Source organism: Dipodomys merriami, unplaced genomic scaffold (assembly GCF_024711535.1).
Source record: "Dipodomys merriami isolate MVZ:Mamm:240054 unplaced genomic scaffold, mDipMer1.0.p SCAF_1175, whole genome shotgun sequence".
Taxonomy (NCBI): Eukaryota; Metazoa; Chordata; class Mammalia; order Rodentia; family Heteromyidae; genus Dipodomys; species Dipodomys merriami.
The window spans coordinates 150,177-169,394 of NW_027202466.1; the positions used below are offsets into that span (position 1 = coordinate 150,177).

Genomic DNA, 19,218 nt, shown 5'->3' on the forward strand with positions numbered 1-19,218 from the left:
CCATTGCCGTCCCAGGTAGAAGACTCAGCCACCGGATGGAACTCAGGTGGTGGCACCTGTGGCCCCCCCCGCCCCCTCCCCTGCCCCCTCCCCTGCCCCCTCCCCTGCCCCCTCCCCCGCCCACGCACCCCAGAGGGTGGTCCCAGAGCTTCCGGTGTCACGTGCCCGCCGCGGTGGCTTTAGTGTCATCCTTTCCTTCCAAGGGGGAGGGGCCGCCGTGCCTGCCCGGCCCTCCTGCCCCCTCACTAATGCTGGCACTCCCTAGTTTCCTCTCTCTTCCCTCTGGCCAGGCCGCAGTTCTAGGTTTGCAATTATTCTGCTCCAGGTCTTTGGCATCGCCTAAGTTTTCCAGCATCTCTGACTGATCCAAGATCTTGGTTTTATCCTTATCCCTGAAACTTATTTACAACTTCTTCTGTTCTGTTACCAATGCTTTCAATTGAGTGTTCCATTTGAGTAATCGAGCCCTTCGTTTCTAGGATTTCACTTTGATTTTAGTTGTATTTCTGTACCGGTGTAGACGCTGCAGTGCATCCGGGGCGGCCTTGAGTCTGGTAGGCTTGGCTTCCCTCGGGAGGCCTTGCGTGGGGACCTGGGCAGGCTGTTGGGGAGCCCCAAGGCTGCTCCTGGACAGGCCGCGGCCTCCCGAGGCGGCCGTGCTGCGGTCCCGCCCCTCACCACACAGAGGCCGCCGTCAAGTCCCGGGTGTGCTGGCTCCCAGGTCCATGGCGCTTTCTGAGCTGAACCTCCAGTCAGTCCTCCACTGTGGTCTCCAGGCTTCTCCAGCTCTGGCTGGTCCCTGTTTCTGCTCTTAAGGCGGAGTGAGACACCCGCGCCAGGACACCTGCCCCTGGACACCCGCCCCTGGACACCCACGCCTGGACACCCATGCTTGGACATCTGCGCCTGGACACCCACGCCTGGACACCCGTGCCTGGACACCCGTGCCTGGACACCCGCGCCTGGACACCCGCGCCTGGACACCCGTGCCTGGACACCCACGCCTGGACACCCGTGCTTGGACACTCGCGCCTGGACACCCGTGCCTGGACATCTGCGCCTGGACACCTGCGCCTGGACACCCACACCTGGACACCCGCCCCTGGACATCCACGCCTGGACATCTGCGCCTGGACACCTGCCCCTGGACATCCACGCCTGAACACCTGCGCCTGGACACCCGTGCTTGGACATCTGCGCCTGGACACCCGCCCCTGGACACCCGCCCCTGGACACCTGTGCCTGGACACCCGCGCCTGGACACCTGTGCTTGGACACCTGCACCTGGACACCCGCGCCTGGACACCTGCGCCTGGACACCCGCACCTGGACACCCGTGCTTGGACACCTGCACCTGGACACCCACGCCTGGACACCTGTGCTTGGACACCTGCGCCTGGACACCCGTGCTTGGACATCTGCGCCTGGATACCTGTGCCTGGACACCCACGCCTGGACACCCACGCCTGGACACCTGCGCCTGGACACCCGTGCTTGGACATCTGCGCCTGGACACCTGTGCTTGGACACCTGCACCTGGACATCCACGCCTGGACACCCGTAACTGGACACCTGTGCCTGGACACCTGTGCTTGGACACCTGCACCTGGACACCCGCGCCTGGACACCCGCGCCTGGACACCCGCGCCTGGACACCCGTGCTTGGACACCCGCGCCTGGACACCCGCGCCTGGACACCCGTGCTTGGACACCCGCGCCTGGACACCCGCGCCTGGACACCCGCGCCTGGACACCCGCGCCTGGACACCTGCGCCTGGACACCCGCGCCTGGACACCCGCGCCTGGACACCCACGCCTGGACACCCACGCCTGGACACCCGTGCTTGGACACCTGTGCTTGGGCACCTGCGCTTGGACACCGGTAACTGGACAGGGCTCCATGGAGTTTCCATCAGAGAGAGTGGGAGTTCCCCACACCCAGACTGCTGTGTGGAAATCTCTCGTCAGGTCTCAAGTCCTGGGAGCTGTGGCCCTCCTCCCACCCCCACCAGTGTCTGACTCCTGGAAGCCCAGTGCCCACTTGCCCCGGTCCGCCTCCAGCTGTGGTGTCGCACGCCCAGCGTGGTTTTCTGAACTCGATGGCTCTCCTGCAGCTCTCCTTGGTGTCACGGCACCAGCTGGACCCCTTGCTGTGACCTGCGCCCTGCGTGCTCCTGGGTGAGGAGCGGCGAGCAGCCCCGGAGCACTGAAAGCCTCGTCGGGGAGTCTGGGAGGCGGGCCGCGGCCCTTCACAGGCACTGCGCTTGCTGGCACCTGTGTTACTACCGCTTTGGCTGGACGTGGCGTGTACTCTGGGCTTGCGTGGACGTAGCAGAGGTGGCCGGGGCGTGGGGACAAGGGCCTCAGGCAGTGGGTCTTGGGAGAGGCTGATGACAGCGATGGCGACGCGGTTGCAGGAGGGTGGAGGGGCGGGCGGGCGAGCGTCCCAGGGCCGGAGCCCCCCTGTCCTGCTGTCCTGTTCTTGGGCTCCGGAGGGCTCCTCGCTGTGCCTCCCTGCTTTGCGGGCTCCTGCGTGGAGAGGAGCTGCATACAGCGGGGGGGGGTATGGACTGCAGGAGCGCAGGCCCCGCGTTCCGGCCCTGGCTCCAGCCTCCTGTTGCTGGGATCGGAGGTTGGCCCCTCTCGTCCTTTGGTGCCTCTGGTTATCCCAGGTGGACCCTCAGGGCCCCCAGTGGGCCGTGTTGTCTGGAGGAGCACTGAGCACAGAGACAACGCTGCTGTGCTGGTGCTCGGGGACACGTCCCTGTTCTGGGTGCTGCTGCGGCTCGGGAGACCCTGCCTCAGAGAGCCCTTCAGGAAGCACGCTTCCTTTATCACCCAGGCCCCGGGCCTCCAGAGGCGGGAGAAGATGCACACAGGCACATCGAGCGGGGGCAGTTATTGGGGTCTTGGACTTTGTATCTTTTTTTTTTTTTTTTTTGTCAGCTGTGGGCCTTGAACTCTGGGCCTGGGCGCCGTCCCTGAGCTCTTTTGCTCAGGTCTAGCGCTCTACCACTTGAGCCATAGCGCCACTTCTGGTTTTCTGCTGGTTAATTGGAGATCAGAGTCTCATGGACTTTCTGCTGGGCTGGCTTTGAACTGTGATCCTCAGATCTCAGCCTCCTGTGTAGCTAGGATGACAGGCAGAAGCCATTGGCATCTGGTTGATCTTGAATCTATTGACTGAGTGCCCCAGGATGGATGGGTGAGGTCATGTTAATAGGAGGGCTGTGCTGGGGGCTGTCCAGAGGACATCTGTCTAGTGTCTCTAATGGCTGGCCTGGTGAGGGCCGTGGGAACAGGGCCCAGGTCTCTCCAAATGGCTGTGGCCCTCCCCCAGCCTCTGCCCACAGGACCAGGTGCCTTTCTGCATGAATGAACCTAATTGGCATCAGCAAGCACCCTGTTCCCTGGCAGAGCCCTGTGGGTGGTTACCGAGGTAATCTGAGCAGGGCGGACGCACGTGCACGTGTGACAGGCGCCGTCGCCGCCGGGCCGTCCCACCGGGACTGTGTGCCGTGCTCCGTGTTGTCTGGTGCTGGGGTTTTAGCCGCGGCCGCAGGCTCGGTCATGGGGACAGTGGGGCTCTGGACACCAGTGGGAGGCATTGGGGAAGGATGGACGGTCCCTGGATTTGGGGCTGCAGCCAGTGTGTGTGTTTGATGTCGGTAGCCAGGCTTGCCGGTGCCGGGCACCTGTGTTCTCAGGTCTGGGGGTTCTTGTGTCTTCTAAGGAGGCCTTTGCCCTGGACTATTCCGTGGGGGTTTCCTTCTCCCGCCTGTGAGTGTGAAGGTTTGTGTGTCCAGTGGTGAGAGGGCTGCTGCGTTCGGGTCAGTCAGCCGGCCTTGGGCAAGGCTGGCCTTGGCTGTGAGCTGTGTCACCTGGGCGGGGTGCTTGCTGCTGAGAGGTGGGAAGCTGGAGGTCTGTGCTGCTCTGAGCCTGGCTCCACGCGAGGCCTGCCCGTCCCTGCGTGGGTGACTACAAACAAGGTCCCTCCTGCTTAGCTGGGGTTTCTTCTGACTCCCCTCACCTTTTAAAAAAGTCCGAGCAGCGTTGAGGGCCGGGCCGCCAGCCTCCTCCATGCTGGAGTGTGTGTGTGTGTGTGTGTGTGTGTGTGTGTGTGCGCGCGTGAGCAGTCCACCAGCGGTGAGGGCCGGGCCGCCAGCCTCCTCCATGCTGGAGTGGAGGTACATAAGGCAGTCACTCTACTTACTATGCAGAAATGAAATTGAGTTTATGAAAAAAATCACTCCTAAATTAACCATTCTACATACCTCAAAAGAAATGTTAAAACAAATTCTAATTGTACTGTATTGCTTATATTATTTGTAAGAAATATAAAGCCCTTAATCACAAACATCTTAAGAACAGAATGAAAAAAAAATCCTTTAAACTGTAGACTTTGGTGGTTCTATTATATAGAAAGATAAAATACTGATGGCCAAGATCATTGACCATAAAGAGCAATACATGTGTGCGTGTGCGTGTGTGTGTGTGTGTGTGAGAGTAGCCCACCAGCGGTGAGGGCTGAGCCGCCAGCCCCCTCCATGCTGGAGTGTCTGTGCGTGTGTGTGTGCACGCGCGTGTGACCTATAGCTCACGCTGGACAGCCGCCACACATCCCCCGTGAGGAGCGTTTGTGCGGCCTCTGCCGCTGAGCAGCACTTTCCTGGTGGATGGCCAGCCAGGGCCTCCCCGGTCCTCCCGGCCCCTGCTCTGTGCTGCGGGCCCGTGCAGCGCACTCCTGCGTTTTGGACTTGGAAGATTCCCTGGGGCGTGGTTTGTCCTGGCTGGGTGACTGTCCGGTGGCGTCTTCTGCATGTCCTGGGCAAGGCCTCAGCGCCCTCTCAGAGCCTCCTCTGCCTGGGAGGAAAGAGAGGGGAGAGCGGCCTTGGGGTGGGGAAGGTCCCCCGGGAGCCAGGCAGGAGCTGGGCCCCACTGGGGCTGAACGGAGGAGGAGCCTGGGGATGGACGGGTGGGCAGGCCAGCAGCCAGAGCAGGAAGGGAAGGGGGCGGGTGTGTGGGGCTGCAGTGTACAGATACAGGAGCATCACAGGCCGGGCAGGATGCTCTGGGCCCGGGCTGTGCTCTTGCGTGGGGCGGGAGCTGCCTGTGGTTGGCTTCCCCGGGGGGTCCAGTGTGGGTGTGGGGCGGGCGGACTGCTACCTCGTGGTGCCGGCAGCCAGGCTGGGCGAGGAGGCCCGTGGCAGGAGAAGTGGATGGCTGGTGTGGTCCGTCACACTGGCCGGACGGCCACGACGGCCAGCCAGGGTGCGGTTCCCGGGGGTGCGGGGCGTGCGGGGCAGGGCCCGGAGCTGTGCGGGAGCTCCCGCGGGTTCCCGCCTGCTGGGGTAGGCTCCGCAGGCTGGCCCCCTGCCTTCCTCCGCAGGCCCAGGCCTAACCGGGGTCCTCTCCCCATCTCCTGGTGCCCTGTGAGGGCCTGTGAGGGGCGGCCTGGGCTCTGGGCCGGGATGCGGTGCTCTGGAGGCACAGTTCGGCCGTCCACACCGGGAGGACCCAGCACAAGGTCCTCACGCGGCGTCCAGCCAGCTGCAGTGTGAACAGCCATACAGCAGACGTGGTTAAGGAGGCTGTGTCAGAGGCTGGCCCCCGGCCAAAGCTCAAGACCCTATTTGAAGGATAAGGAAAGCAAACAAGGGCTGGGGATGTAGCTAGAGTGGGAGAGGGACTACCTGGCAACCATGAGGCCCCGAGTTCAAGGCCCAGTACTGCCAAAAAATAACACATCTATACGTGTATATGTATCTATAATACATGTATGTGTTGCGATACATGTGTATGTGTGTTATATAACATATACATATATGTATTTTGTTTTTTTTGCAGTGCTGGTGATTGGACTCGGGGCCTCTGTCCTGCTCAACAGGATCTCTACCCTGAGTTGCACCTTACTAATGAATAATAAGATGAATCCTAATACTGAGATGATGACTTTAGCACCACTTAGCACAATACTTTATCAATAGCACAATAGTAACGTATAATAAGATGAATCCTAATACTGAGATGATGACTTTAGCACCACTTAGCACAATACTTTATCAATAGCACAATAGTAACGTAATAACTTGAGCATCGTGATACTTTACCACACGCGCGTGTATGGAGACGAGCGCGGCCAGCGCGGGCCGGGGCCGCCCTGAGTCCCACGAGGCCGTCACGGGAAACTCTATCCTGAGACACGAGAATATCTTTGAACAACAATTATTTTAAGGACATTTGCTCTTAAAAATCACGCTTTTCACAGCCCAAGCCCAGACCTCATTGTTTTGAACATCTGAGGCAGCCCTCTCGGTGGTGTGGCGTGTGTGTGCGCGCGTGTGCACGTGTGCGCCGGGGAGGGGGGAGCCCTGGCCTCGGGCTGGGTGGGGCGCCTGGCCGGGGAGGACACCTGCTATCGGGCCCCCAGCCTCGGCTGGCCACGGGACGGTGTGGTTGGAGCGACGCTGCTCTGCTTCGGAGGCTTCCTGGGAAATGCTCTGGAGTCTGGATTTGGCATGGCAGCTCTGGACGCGGCCTCTGCCCGGGCTCGGGGGGCGCAGCCTGTGGCCAGGGCGGCTCCCTGCTGGTTCTGCGGCCCCCACTGTAGCGGGCTTGGGCTTGCTCCGGCCTCTGTGCCCCGTGCTGGAGGGGCTGCCCGCTGCCACGCCCCTGGAGCAAACCGAGTCTACATTTGGTGCTGTTTTATGTCTTCTGTCGGGCAACCACGGTGGTTTTGTTGACTGAGTCATTTCAGCGAATGTGTCTTCCTCACGTAGCACTTCGTGCCGTGGGGCGGGGGAACGTGGCGGGGGGCCCTGCTGGCCGCGGTTGGATGGGACGGTCAGGCGGAGAAGCCCTGCCGTTCCTTTGCACTCTGTGCCACGGGGCTCACCAGACACGTGTGGCCTGGAGGGGAGCGGGGACTGTGTGCGGGGCCTCTCGCTATCGCAATGGAAGAGGCAGAGGGGCTGCTCTGCCAGCCTCCCCCTGCGCAGTCCTGAGTGGGCCCCCGAGCCTGAGGAGCTGTCTGCTGCGCGGGAGGGCTCCCCTCCCCCCCCCCGCGCGGATGGCGGCGTCCTGGCCCGATCGCCACTCTGTGGCGGCAGACGGCTGGACTGGGGTCGTTAATAACCAGCCCCTGTTTTCTTCCCTAGGGCCTCGTCTCAAGGAAGCGCAGAGCAGCACGGCATTCCTGGCAGCATGGGTCCCCTGGGATAAGGCGACATGCGCTCTGCCCTGGCGGCTGCCCAGGATGTTCCGGGCGGGGGAGCCGGGGCGGCGGCTGGCGGGCCCCGCGCCCCCGCGCGTGCGGGCCGTGGAGGTGGCCCGCAGCAGGGCCGGCTACGGGTTCAGCCTCTCGGGCCAGGCACCCTGTGCCCTCAGCTGCGTCCTGAGGGGCAGCCCCGCAGACTTTGTGGGCCTCCGCGCGGGAGACCAGATATTGGCCATCAATGACATCAACGTGAAGAAGGCCTCCCACGAAGACGTGGTGAAGCTGATCGGGAAGTGCTCCGGGGTGCTGCGCATGGTGATTGGGGAGGGCGCGGGCCATGGCCGCCACGCCGAGTCCTGCTCCAGCGACGACGAGACCGGGCTCTACCACGGGAAGGGCTGGCTGAGGCCCAAGCTCGACTCCAGGGCCCTGGGCATCAACCGGGCAGAGAGGGTTGTGGAGGAAGTGCAGTCCGGGGGGATTTTCAACATGATGTTTGAAAGCCCCGGCCTCTGTGCCAGCAGCTCCGAGCCGTCCAGGCTGAAGCAGAGGTCACTGTCGGAGTCTGCCGCGGTGGGGCCGGCCCCCGGCCAGGACAGCCCGAGCGCCCCGCGCCCCGGCCTGCCGCCAAAGGACGAAATGGCCCAGACCACGGGCGACGACTCCGCGTCCGCCGGGGGGCTGGAAGGCCACGGTCACGACGCCTGTGGACTGGACGCGAGCATCTTGAATGTGGCCATGGTGGTGGGCTATCTGGGCTCCATTGAGCTTCCTTCCACGAGCTCCAACTTGGAGACCGACAGCCTGCAGGCCATGCGCGGGTGCATGCGGCGGCTGCGGGCGGAGCAGAAGATCCACTCGCTGGTGACCCTGAGGGTCATGCACGACCGGGTGCAGCTGTGCACGGACCGGGCCGGCGTGGTGGCCGAGTACCCCGCAGAGAAGCTGGCCTTCAGCGCCGTGTGCCCGGACGACAGGCGGTTCTTCGGGCTGGTGACCATGCAGACCAACGAGGACAGGGGCCCGGCGCAGGAGGCCGAGGGTGCCCTGCGCACGTCCTGCCACGTGTTCATGGTGGACCCCGACCTCTTCCACCACCGGGTCCACCAGGGCGTCGCCCGCAGGTTTGGATTTGCCTGCACGGCCGACCCCGACACCGGCGGCTGTCTGGAGTTCCCCTCGTCCTCGCTGCCCGTGCTGCAGTTCATCTCTGTCCTCTACCGAGACATGGGCGAGCTGATGGAGGGTGTGCGGGCCCGGGCCTTCCTGGACGGGGACGCCGACGCCCACCAGAACCACAGCACCAGCAGCAACAGCGACAGCGGCATCGGCAACTTCAACCAGGAGGAGAAGAGCAACCGGGTGCTTGTGGTGGACCTGGGGGGGGCCTCCAACAGGCACAGCCAGGGCGGCGGCCCCCCGTGGGAGGGGGCGGGCGGGAGGAGCTCCCAGCCTTGGGGCGCGCCCTGGAACGGGACCTTCTGCCATGACCCCGAGGGGGGCTCCCCGTTTGAGACCGGTGCCCAGGCCGACAGGTTCCGTGACTTGGCCAGGCACTCGGGACCGACCTCCCACGGGGAGGTGCCCCCCGCCGCCCTGCGGAGCTCCGTGCCCCCTTCCAGGAGGGGCGCTTCCAGCCAGAGGTGGCTCCCCGTCCACGTACTCCAGGAGTGGCAGTGCGGCCACGCCAGCGACCAGGAGTCCTACACGGATTCCACGGACGGCTGGTCCAGCGTGAACTGCGGCACACTGCCCCCGCCCATGAGCAAGATCCCCGCCGACCGCTACCGGGTGGAGGGCAGCCTCCCGCAGGCCGCGCCCCGGGCCCAGAAGAGGGACTGGTCCCGGAAGGCCTTTGGGATGCAGCACATTTTCGGGCCTCACCGAAATATTCGGAAGACCAAGGAGGACAAAAAGGTGAGTCCCCCTGAGGCCGAGGGTGTGAGACAGCAGGCCGGGCCGGGCCGGGCTGCAGCAGCTGCCCCAGGCCTCTGCTGGCCGGCCGGGCCTGCCTGGAGCGCGCGGGACGGTGGCTCTCCACAGCCTAACAGGACCTCCTGACCTCCCTCCCCTCCCCACCTCCCGAGGCCGTACAACAGACCCGACCCCAGAGCCTCCCTCCGGCCCCCAGGGACCGAGGTAGGATCAGGAAGCCAAGAGCTGGCTCACATGGGGTGGGCCTCAGTAAGCCCGTGCTGCGGGCTCCGGGCTCCGGGGCTGGCCCGGGTGTTGGTTGAGCGAACTCAGTGCTTTGCGTTGTGGCTCAGGCAGCACCAGAGAACCTAGTTCTGCCGAGTTCGGAGCATGAGCGATGGAAACGTGAGGGAATCGGGAGACCCCGCTCCCCTCGCCCCCCCCCCGCCCCCACGTAGCAGAGGGCAGGGCGGGCTGCCGTCCTTGTGGTTGGAAGGAGGGTGTGCGCCCTTGCGAGGGGCGGAGCTTAGCTCTGTGCCCGCAGAACATTGTGGACAAAGTGATTTTCTGAGTGTGCACACTGCAGTTCTTTTGAAATGATTCGCATACATTAGTTAATAACCATTAGATTTCATTGTGACATTTTACTCGTGGGTACAATGTGTTCCAGTCAAGAGCCCCCTCTACCACTCCCCCCTTCTTCCCCCCCACCCACTTCGTAACAACACTTTCGGCAGATTCATTGTTGTGGTTCTGTGTGTCAGTCACTCACCCTGGCCCGCCCCCTCCTCTACACGCCCCCCCCCCCCCACGCCCCAGCAGAGCCGGTCTCTCTTACTGCTGACCAACAGCTTCCTCGAGGTTATATATGCTGTGTTCAGATATAGTTAATGTATTTAAATTTTTTTTGGGGGGGTCCGGTTGTGGGGCCTGAACTCTGGGCCTGGGCGCTGTCCCTCAGCTCTTCAGCTCAAGGCTAGCGCTCTACCACTTGAGCCACAGTGCTACTTCCGGCTTTTTTCTTATGTGGTGCTGAGGAATCGAACCCAGGGCCTCATGCATGCAAGGCAAGCGCTCTACCACTGAGCCACCTTCCCAGCCCTGTATTTAAAATTTATTCATCTTCTTTCTTTTCCCATTTCCGCTTTCCCTTTATGCTCTAAGTAGTGCCTTAGTTAGATCATGTTTTATGTTTATCCATAAATACAAGTGTATCCAGGTATGTATATGTATGTCCATGAGCGTATACTTCTTTTAGATCTAGCTTCTAGCTATGAACCACATTAACAGCTGCTTTTTTGTTGTTGTTGTTGTTGGTTGTGGGGCCTGAACTCTGGGCCTGGGCGCTGTCCCTCAGCTCTTCAGCTCAAGGCTAGCGCTCTACCACTTGAGCCACAGCAGCACTTCTGGCTTTTTCTGCTTAAGTGGTGCTGAGGAATTGAACCCAGGGTCTCATGCATGTGAGGCAAGCACTCTACCACTGAGCCACCTTCCCTGCCCCTTAAAGCTTTTTTTTTTTAATCTTATTTCACTCAATATAAAATCCTCCAGTTCCATCCATTTTCAGCTGTGATATGATTTCAGTTTTCCTTAGAGCTGTGTGATAGTCTGTGGTTTATAAAGATCTTCATTGTTTGAGCGTCTGTTGCTGGACATCTTGGCTGATTCTGTTGCTTGGCTGTTGTGAGTAGTGCTTTGGTAAACATGGGTATGTGGGTGTCTTTCTGGTTTTGATTCACTCTCCCTCAGGTCTGTACCCAATAGTGCCATGATGGAGCCAGAGAATCACTCTGCGATCAGTTATTGAGGAATCTCCATGCTGATTTCCGTAGTGGTTGCGCTAGTTCCCACTCCCACCAACAGCATGTGTGGGTGCTGTCATTCTGGCTGGGTGAGATGGGATCCTGGTGTGGTTTGATTCTCACTTCCTTTATCGCTCAGGATAAGTATCTATTAGCTATTTCCTTTTCTCCTTCTCATTTTCCTTCTTCTCCTCCTCCTCCTCCTCCTCCTCCTCCTCCTCCTCCTCCTCCTCCTCCTCCTCCTCCTCCTCCTCCTCCTCCTCCTCCTCTGTTGTCGTCGGGCTTGAACTCTGGGCCTGAGCGCTGTCCCTCAGCTCTTCAGCTCAAGGCAAGCACTCTACCACTTGAGCCACAGCGCCACTTCTGGTTTTCTGCTGGTTATGGGAGATAAGAGTCTCACGGACTTTCCTTGCCCCACCTGGCTTAAAACTGTGATCCTCAGATCTCAGCCTCCTGAGTAGCTAGGATGACAGGTGTGAGCCACCAACGCCCAGCTCAGCTTGATTTTTTAAATCAAATGTCTATGTCTTCATGGGCATTTTTCATGTCTGGCGTTGCCTTCTTTATTTTGTGCAGCGCATTAATGTTTGTATTCTCTCGTTTGTTTGAATCCTGTTTTAATGTGTCCAGGTGTCTAAGCATTCACTAGCCATTCTCGCCAGTGTTCCATTGAGTTCTCTGAGTGTTTTTCCTCTCCATTATCCCTTGAGTCCTTTATTGTGGAGTTGTTGGCTTTTAAAGGGAGTCACATCACCTTGTTTATCTACAAATTTAGTGATTTTATTTTTGCTGATATTTGTGTATTTGGGGTCAAGTTTTGGTGGAGAGTTCAATTTCCTGTGTTATGTTTTTAGTTGGTGATTTCTTATAGAGGACTCAGGACTGGGTCATGGTTGGTTGAGGTATGTTTTCCTGCTGCTGTGTTGGAGAAGTGGGTCTCTGCTGTCCAACAGTCAGTTTTGATGTCCCAGATACAAAGTACAGAGTCTTCTCAGTTCTGCTCCAGACGTTGCAGGTGATAAACACAGCCTCCCATCCGTGACAGTCCGTATGCAGGTGAGACCCTTCTAGTGCTCCAGTGTCTCTAGATCAATGTAGATATAAAAATATCTGCTCAGGAGGCTGAGTCCTGGGCAGGAAAAGCTATGGGGAGACGCGTATCTTCAGTGAACCACTAGAAAACCAGAAGTGGAGCTGTGGCTAAAAATGGTAGAGAGGGCTGGGAAGGTGGCTCAGTGGTAGAGCGCTTGCCTTGCATGCTCGAGGCCCTGGGTTCGATTCCTCAGCACCACGTAAGCAAAAAGAAAAAAATCCGGAAGTGGCGCTGTAGCTTAAGTGGTAGAGCGCTAGCCTTGAGCTGAAGAGTTGAGGGACAGCGCCCAGGCCCAGAGTTCAGCCCCATGACCGGACCAAAAAAAAAAAAAAAATGGTAGAGAGCTTGCCTTGAGCAAAAGATCTCAGCAACAGCACCCAGGCCCTGAGTTCTATGTCCTAGGAAGAGCTTGATTAACCAGGGCGACAGTGGAGTAACAATAACAGCACCGGTGTGCAGGCAGACGGGAGGGAAGGAACGGGTGGGAGGGGGGGGGAGGTCAGCACGTGACAACTGGATAAAACAGCGACCAGGAAAAAAACTGACCAAGCAAAGCTCAGAACAGCACGAGATACACGTACATGCACGCATAACACACACACACAAAAATACCTAGGAAAAATGAATATTTGGGTTGGGCAGTTACTGAGTAAGTCTGTAGATCGTATAGGTAAGGTGGAAGGTTAGATTAGGGGTGGATTAGAGGTAGAAAGAAAAAGAGCAAGACAGCAATCCTACTGTGGATAAAAGGAAAGAATAAATATGGAGGGTTGGGGCTGGGAATCTGGCTTGGTGGTAGAGTGCTTCCCCAGCAGGCATGAAGCCCTGGGTTCCATTCCTCAGTACCACATACACAGAAAAAGCTGGATGTGGCGCTGTGGCTCAAGTGGCAGAGTGCTAGCCTTGAGCAAAAGAAGCTCTGGGACAGTGCCCGGCCCTGAGTTCAATCAATCAATCAATGAGGGTTTATAGAAAGTGGGTCATATACATACCTGTACACACACAGGTGTATGTGTAGGTCTTCAGGAGGCTGTGTCGGCGCAGCAGTCGAGCGAGTTAGCTCTGGGTTGGCTCGCTGCCCCGAGCAGTGAGTGTCCGGCGGTGAGCTTTCCACGTGCAGCATGCCTGGAGTCTCCTTACCCCCTCTCTTCCATTGACTGACACGATTCTCTCCTGGGGGGCGGGGGCTCGGACATCTACCACGCCCCCCCATGGTCCCAACTGTCTTTAATTTCCATCCCATAGAAGCCACTGCGTCTGCCGCAGACCTGTGCCTGGGCTGCACCTGAAGCCTGCCCTGTCCGCAGGCAGGCTGCTTGCCGCCGCTGCGTGCGCCCTGCCTCCCAGAGTGCCTGGGACGGCGTCGTTAGCGGGTGAGGCCGCCAGGCCCGTGCCCGCCTGCAGGCAGTGTGCGATGGAGCTGCGGGCTGCTCTGAAATGTGTTCTGGACAAGCACGGAGGTCTCATGAGGGTCTCACTGATGGGCGTCACCCTCTGCCGGCCGTCAGCTCCCGAGCCCTGGCTGGGTGTGCAGACGGCCGCTCTCTGTGTCCGAGCTGAGAACTGGCGGCCTCTGGTGGCCGACGGAGTGCCTGTGGCGTCCCGCCCCCGCGCTGCGCTGCCCTGGGCGGGAGCCTGCCCCGGGCACGGGTGTCCCTCGGGCCTGTGCTGGGGAATGCGTTGCAGGAGACATGCGTCGTGTTGCAGAGGTGGCCAGGGCGGCCTGGGCGGGCTCGTCACCGATCCCCGTCCTGCTACCCTTCCCAGCTGTGCTTTTGCCCCTGGTGGCTCTCGGTGCTGTCGTCGGCTCTGTCTTTCTGAAGGTCGTCTCCCAGTGCTTCTCTGACTTTTCCTTCCTAGAGCCCAAGGAGGGAAGTCTGCCTGCTCTGCTTTAATCACCTTGCTGAAAACGTCCCTCCAGTCTTCCACAGGCTGCTGGCCGGTCGGGGCCAGGGCAGAGGGGTGAGGGGGTGAGAGGGAGGCATTGCATGCGGGATTCCCCTCCCCCTCCTTCCGTGTTTCTCGCCGCGTGTGCAGCTAAGAGGGCAGCTCTCTGGGTCATCTCCCCACAGGGACCGTGGGCCGTGGTGTAGCGAGCACAGAGTACGCTTGCGTAGTTGTGGTCCTGTGGTTTTTCTAAAACTCCAGTCCGCAGGATGGAGTGGTGTGCGGTGGCCTTCCGAGTGGAGGCGCGGTCTGTGTCCCCTGGGTCCCGCCGTCCTCCCCAGGGCCTGCTTCCTCAGCCGCTGCCTCCCAGGCGGGCCGCGGTAGCGGACTGTGCAGAAAGTGGCCCGGCTGACAGCGGATCGAGTGCGTTCTCTGTTGGCAGGCGGACGTGATGGAAACTGTTTGGGTCCCTGGGGTTGGGGTGCATCTTCACCCGGCAGAGGCGCAGCCTGGCGCTGTGTGTGGGGACGGCGGTCTGGCGCGATCCTCGAGCCTCCGGGGTTGGACGCGTCCACGCCTGTCTCAGGGAGGATGTGGTCTAGGGTTGAGACTGTTTGGTTAGAAATTTAAAATTCTACCAGCATGAACAATGGGACAGAAAAATCTACTGATGGCATCACAATGGCCAACGTGTGCCACCTACAGCACGCGGGGGCGAGGCAGCGGGGGAGAAACACCGGCAGGTGCGGATCCGTGCCTCTCCCGTCGTCTGGGTGGGGCCGAGCCTTCCAGAGCGCCTCACCACCTCCCGCAAGGCCTGGCGCGGGCCTCCGTCCCCTCCGGGCTCAGGAGCCCGGCTCCGGACCAGGGCCTGGACCGTCTTCAGATGCCACAGAACGCTTAGGGAGTCTGGTAAGAGCACATCCAAGGCCTTGCCTCGGCTCTGCTTGTACGTCACTCCTCAGGTGCACACGATTGAGGTCCTCCTGCCCGGAGGACTGGGCGTGGGGAGGCGGGGGCGGGGTGCTGGAGGCAGCTGCTGGGCACCAGTGGGTGGCTGGCAGAGGACGACTCTGGAGTGTGTTTTCGAGCGTGTGACGTGCGCTTCGTTGGCAGCAGGGCCTGGGATGACGGAGTCTGGCCCTGTTCTCCCTGCGGTGAGAGCACCCGCTCTGCAGACGCTCACACACACGTCTTCTTCTCTGTGTCTAGGGCTCCAAGTTTGGGCGGGGCATCGGACTGGCCCAGACGTCACAGCGCTCCTCCGCCCGGAGGTCATTCGGAAGATCCAAGAGGCTGAGCATCACGCGCTCCCTGGACGATCTCGAGGTGGGTAGACTCGGCTCTTTCTTCCTAGAGGTTTTGGAGCTGGAAACGGCCTTACAGACGTGCCCGACTCCCCTTCGAGTTCCCCTGGACGCCTGCCCCCACATCGTGTTTTGCCCCAGGACGGGGCCTGAACTTGCTTGGCTTGCTTAGTTAATTGGAGAGAGTCCCTCAGACTCCTCAGTCCTCTGGCCTCGGTCTCCCGGGTGGCCAGGATTATAGGTGTGAGGTGCTTGCGCCCCGCTTCTCCTGCCGCGCATGTGCTGCCCCCTCCATGCGCCTCTGTCCCTTGTTGGACTGGCATCGCATCGCGGGTGTCACCTGCACCCTGTGTGCATTGACATTCTGATTAACCACCATCTTTGGGCCCCCTGCATACCCTTCTTGTATACAGGTCTCACCCACGTGCATGGGCCACTCAGTGCCAGTGTTCTTGGACTGAGAGGGTGCCGGCTGCAGGCCCGGGCCCCTGCCCTGTGGGGGTGGGGACCACTCTGATGCCACCCCGAGTTGTCGGTGCCGACCCCTGGCCTGTTCCTCGGCCTCCGAGCGTGTGCAGGGCCTGCCCGCAGCCTGGGCTCCCAGCGCAGTGCAGCCCGTGTTGTCTTGGAACTGCCTGGCAGTGGGTTGTAAACATGGCCACCTTTTTTTTTTCTTCTGCACTGTAGCCTAGGCTGACCTGGAACAATCCTCCTGAGTTAGCTCCTGAGTGCCGGATCGAAGGTGTGTGCTACCATACCTGTGTAGCGTGGCTACGTTATTGGACGCGGATGGGATCTGGGCCGCTCTGGGCTGAGTGCCATGAGGCCGAGGCCTCTCTGCCGCATGTGTGACTTCTTGTTTTGTCAGAGTTGAGGGTTAGACTTTTCCTAGTTTTCTGCTTGAGGATGCCAGTGTGGCCGCCACTCTTGTTTGCAGGGCTCTTTCTGGGGAAGCCTGTGAGCTTGTCCTGCTGTCCCGTGCTTGGCTACTCTTGGCAGGTGCCAGGAGCCATCCTGCTGCGCCGGCCCTCCTCCCGACCGTCACACCCGGCTCCGCTCCCTGGGGTGTGGCTGGCCTTGGGGATCTGAGTCTGACCCAGAAGGTGCAGTGAGTGTGCTGAGCCCTGCCCCCGATGGCCAGCTGGGGACGGGGGCAGTGGAGAGGCGCTGCGGCTAGCGATGGAGACCTCTGGCCAGCAGGTCGCTCAGACCGAAGACTGCCAGGCCAGGCCAGGCTGGCACACAGCGGCTCACTCTCTGCGTGCCACGTGCCGTGGCGTGCTGCCCCGTGGTGATGCCGGTCCATGTCCCACTCGTTCCTGCACCGGCCTCCCTGGTCCTCCTGGTCCTGTGGCCAGCCTGCACGCCCTGCCCACAGGTCTCTGCAGAGCCTTGCCTTGGGTCAAGAGGACCGGGACACTCCTTGGCTCTGGTTTCTGTCTTCCCGGTATCCGAGCTGACCCCTTGGCTCCCCTTCTCACTCCCCTTCCTCCTCTTGTGGCCGTGAGCTGCCTGCCTGGCCTAGTGGGGCAACCCTGCAGCCAGGGGCATGTGGCCTGCAGCCTGCCCCACCCGGCGCAGGAGGCATTGCTGCCCGGCTTGTCCCAGGACCACAGACGGCTACATCTGCAGGGCTGACGGCCCGGGATCAGCATGCCGCGTGCCTTGGCTGAGCACACGTGTGTCCAGGCTGACATGCGAGGACTGCATCCAGTGTGTGGAGGGCGTGCAGCCCCAGCCTGCGTCCAGTGTGCATTCAGTGTGCAGCCGGGGCCTGCGTCCAGTGTGCATTCAGTGTGCAGCCGGGGCCTGCGTCCAGTGTGCATTCAGTGTGTGGAGGGTGTGCAGCCCCAGCCTGCGTCCAGTGTGCATTCAGTGTGTGGAGGGCGTGCAGCTGGGGCCTGCGTTCAGTGTGCATCCAGTGTGTGGAGGGTGTGCAGCCCCAGCCTGCGTCCAGTGTGCATTCAGTGTGCAGCCGGGGCCTGCGTTCAGTGTGCATTCAGTGTGTGGAGGGCGTGCAGCCGGGGCCTGCGTCCAGTGTGCATTCAGTGTGTGGAGGGCGTGCAGCTGGGGCTTGCATGCATCCAATGTGTGTTCAGTGTGCAGCCCAGACTGCCTGTGGCCTGGGGCAGGCCCCGCCCCTGCCTGCTGTGGGTTTTGGTCGGCTCTGGGACCCCCAACTGCAGCAGTCTCTAGCACTATGTTGCCGCCTCCCTTTCCTGCCCAGGCCCCACTCGTTGCCTGCAGCTGGTGGTGGCCGGGGGAGGTGGAAGCCATGTTCCCGGGGCTTCGGGGCCATGGCTGCTTCTGTGTGCCGAGACCTTCCTGGGGCGAGTGTCGGACTTTTACAAACTTCTGGCAGGGCAGCCCTCCAGGGCTCGGGTCTGGTCACCTGACTTCAGACTCCTGTCCCCAGGCTGCTCCGGCTATGGCAGCGTTGGTGAAGCCAGGCCTGCCGCAGAGAGCCCGCCCTCCAGGTGTGAGAGTCGTGGCACATGGCAGTGTGATGGTTGTGTGTGCCACAAGGACCGTGGGCGAGGTGTTCATGCCGAGCTCCAGTCCTAGGACAGGACGTGCCAGAGGGAGGACTGAGCTGGTGCTGACTGTACTGAGTGTGATCTGGGGGACATTGGCTCAGGCGTGGGGATTCGGCGCCTGTGGCTGGGTGTGGTCACAGGCCGCACAGAGCTGGGCATGGCCATGGGTGGGGTCTGCTCCTGGGGAGGGGCCAGGATGGAGCCACTGCACCGGACAGCCCCGTTCCTGAGCGACGTGGGCATTCCCAGAGGATCCCAGGAGAGAACTGGGGCTGGGGACCGGGCTGAAGGGCAGTTGGGACTGGGGACCCACCCTGTGTCCCCTCCTGTCTACCTGCAGGCCATCCAAGGCCATGATCGGAACCACAGTAGCAGCTGCCGGGCGCAGGCCGGGTGCGGGATTGCAAGACTGAAAAGCTGAAGGGGTGTCTGTGGGCCCTGCGTGGAGAAGGCCTGTGTTTTCTGCCGTGAGCCCCACACTCCCCAGTAGCAGAGCTGGCACGGTGCTGCTGTCAGAAAGCAGCACCTACCTTCCCGCCTGCTCCAGACTGTTCAGCAGACACCCCGCCCTATACCTTCCCCAGACACTGACCTGCCCTGGCTTGAAATGCCCAGGCCCATGAGGCCTGTGTGCCCTGAGCTACCCGAGACTCAACGTGTTCAAAGCCCTCCTATGCCTCAGCCTTGCTCCGGGCCACTCTTCTAGCATTTGAAGACTTTATTTATATGCACCAAGGCCCCAGAGCATCCTCCTGGGCACTGGAACATCCCCCTGGGCACTGGGGCATCCTCCTGGGCCCCGGAGCATCCTCCTGGGCCCCGGAGCATCCTGCTGGGTCCCAGAGCATCCTGGCTGGAGGAGTTGGGCTGCTCTACACCCAAGGCCAGGTGCTGTTTGCAGAGACTGGTAGTGACTTGCACTGGGCAGTAGAGGGCGCCTAGGTAGTGCTTGAACCTTGGTCAGAACTTACTGGACACTTGCTCCAGTGTGAAGCAGAAGGGAGCTGGACAGAGGCGGTGGGGGAGGGGGAGAGGACGGCCTCGGTGAATTGCTTTGATGCCTCGTGTCCGTCAGTCACAAGCACTGGCAAACAGGGACAGAACACAAGATAGGAGGCCAGGGTTTCCCTGCCGCTTTGGCTGGTTTGCTTTTCCAGCCCAGCCTCCTGTGGGGAGGGGGGCGCGTCCTGCAGATGTTTCAAATTAGCTCTTACACATTTAAAAATTTGTACTTCACTGTTTCCAAGGGAATTTGGCTTAAAAAGTTTTCCTGTATTGGTCTACTTTTATTTATTTGAGAAATTCTCTCTAAGATCCGATAACTCGGAGGCACATTCACCGTGTGCCCGGGGTAGTATGCGCCGCCCTGCGGTGGAGGGTGGCACTCTGCAGCGGGGAGGGGCTCGTGCTGAGCTGGGGCACCAGGGAAGGAAGGAGGCAGCGAGGGGGCAGGCAGGCGGTA

At 60.7% G+C, this 19,218-nt stretch overlaps 2 protein-coding genes across 7 annotated transcripts in view; both read left to right on the forward strand.

The window, feature by feature from the left end:
* The window catches only part of LOC138822917 (regulator of G-protein signaling 12-like), a 74,861-nt gene that overhangs the window by 3,572 nt on the left and 52,071 nt on the right, over positions 1–19,218 (forward strand). For 3 of the 6 annotated variants that reach the window (XM_070015887.1, XM_070015889.1, XM_070015890.1), the window contains exons 2-3: positions 7,158–9,133; positions 15,125–15,241. The exons of 1 other annotated variant lie outside the window; for it this stretch is intronic. In XM_070015887.1, coding sequence (XP_069871988.1) covers positions 7,256–9,133; positions 15,125–15,241 — 1,995 coding nt within the window. In that variant the 5' untranslated portion in view covers positions 7,158–7,255. Of the gene's footprint in view, positions 1–7,157; positions 9,134–15,124; positions 15,242–19,218 lie in introns of those variants that run through there. 2 more of the 6 variants (XM_070015892.1, XM_070015888.1) reach the window with 2 other exon arrangements.
* On the forward strand, positions 889–3,784 carry LOC138822914 (putative proline-rich protein 21). The gene is made up of 3 exons (XM_070015883.1): positions 889–1,882; positions 2,673–2,879; positions 3,708–3,784. The coding sequence occupies exons 1-3, from the start codon at positions 889–891 to the stop codon at positions 3,782–3,784; spliced, it is 1,278 nt and encodes a 425-aa protein (XP_069871984.1).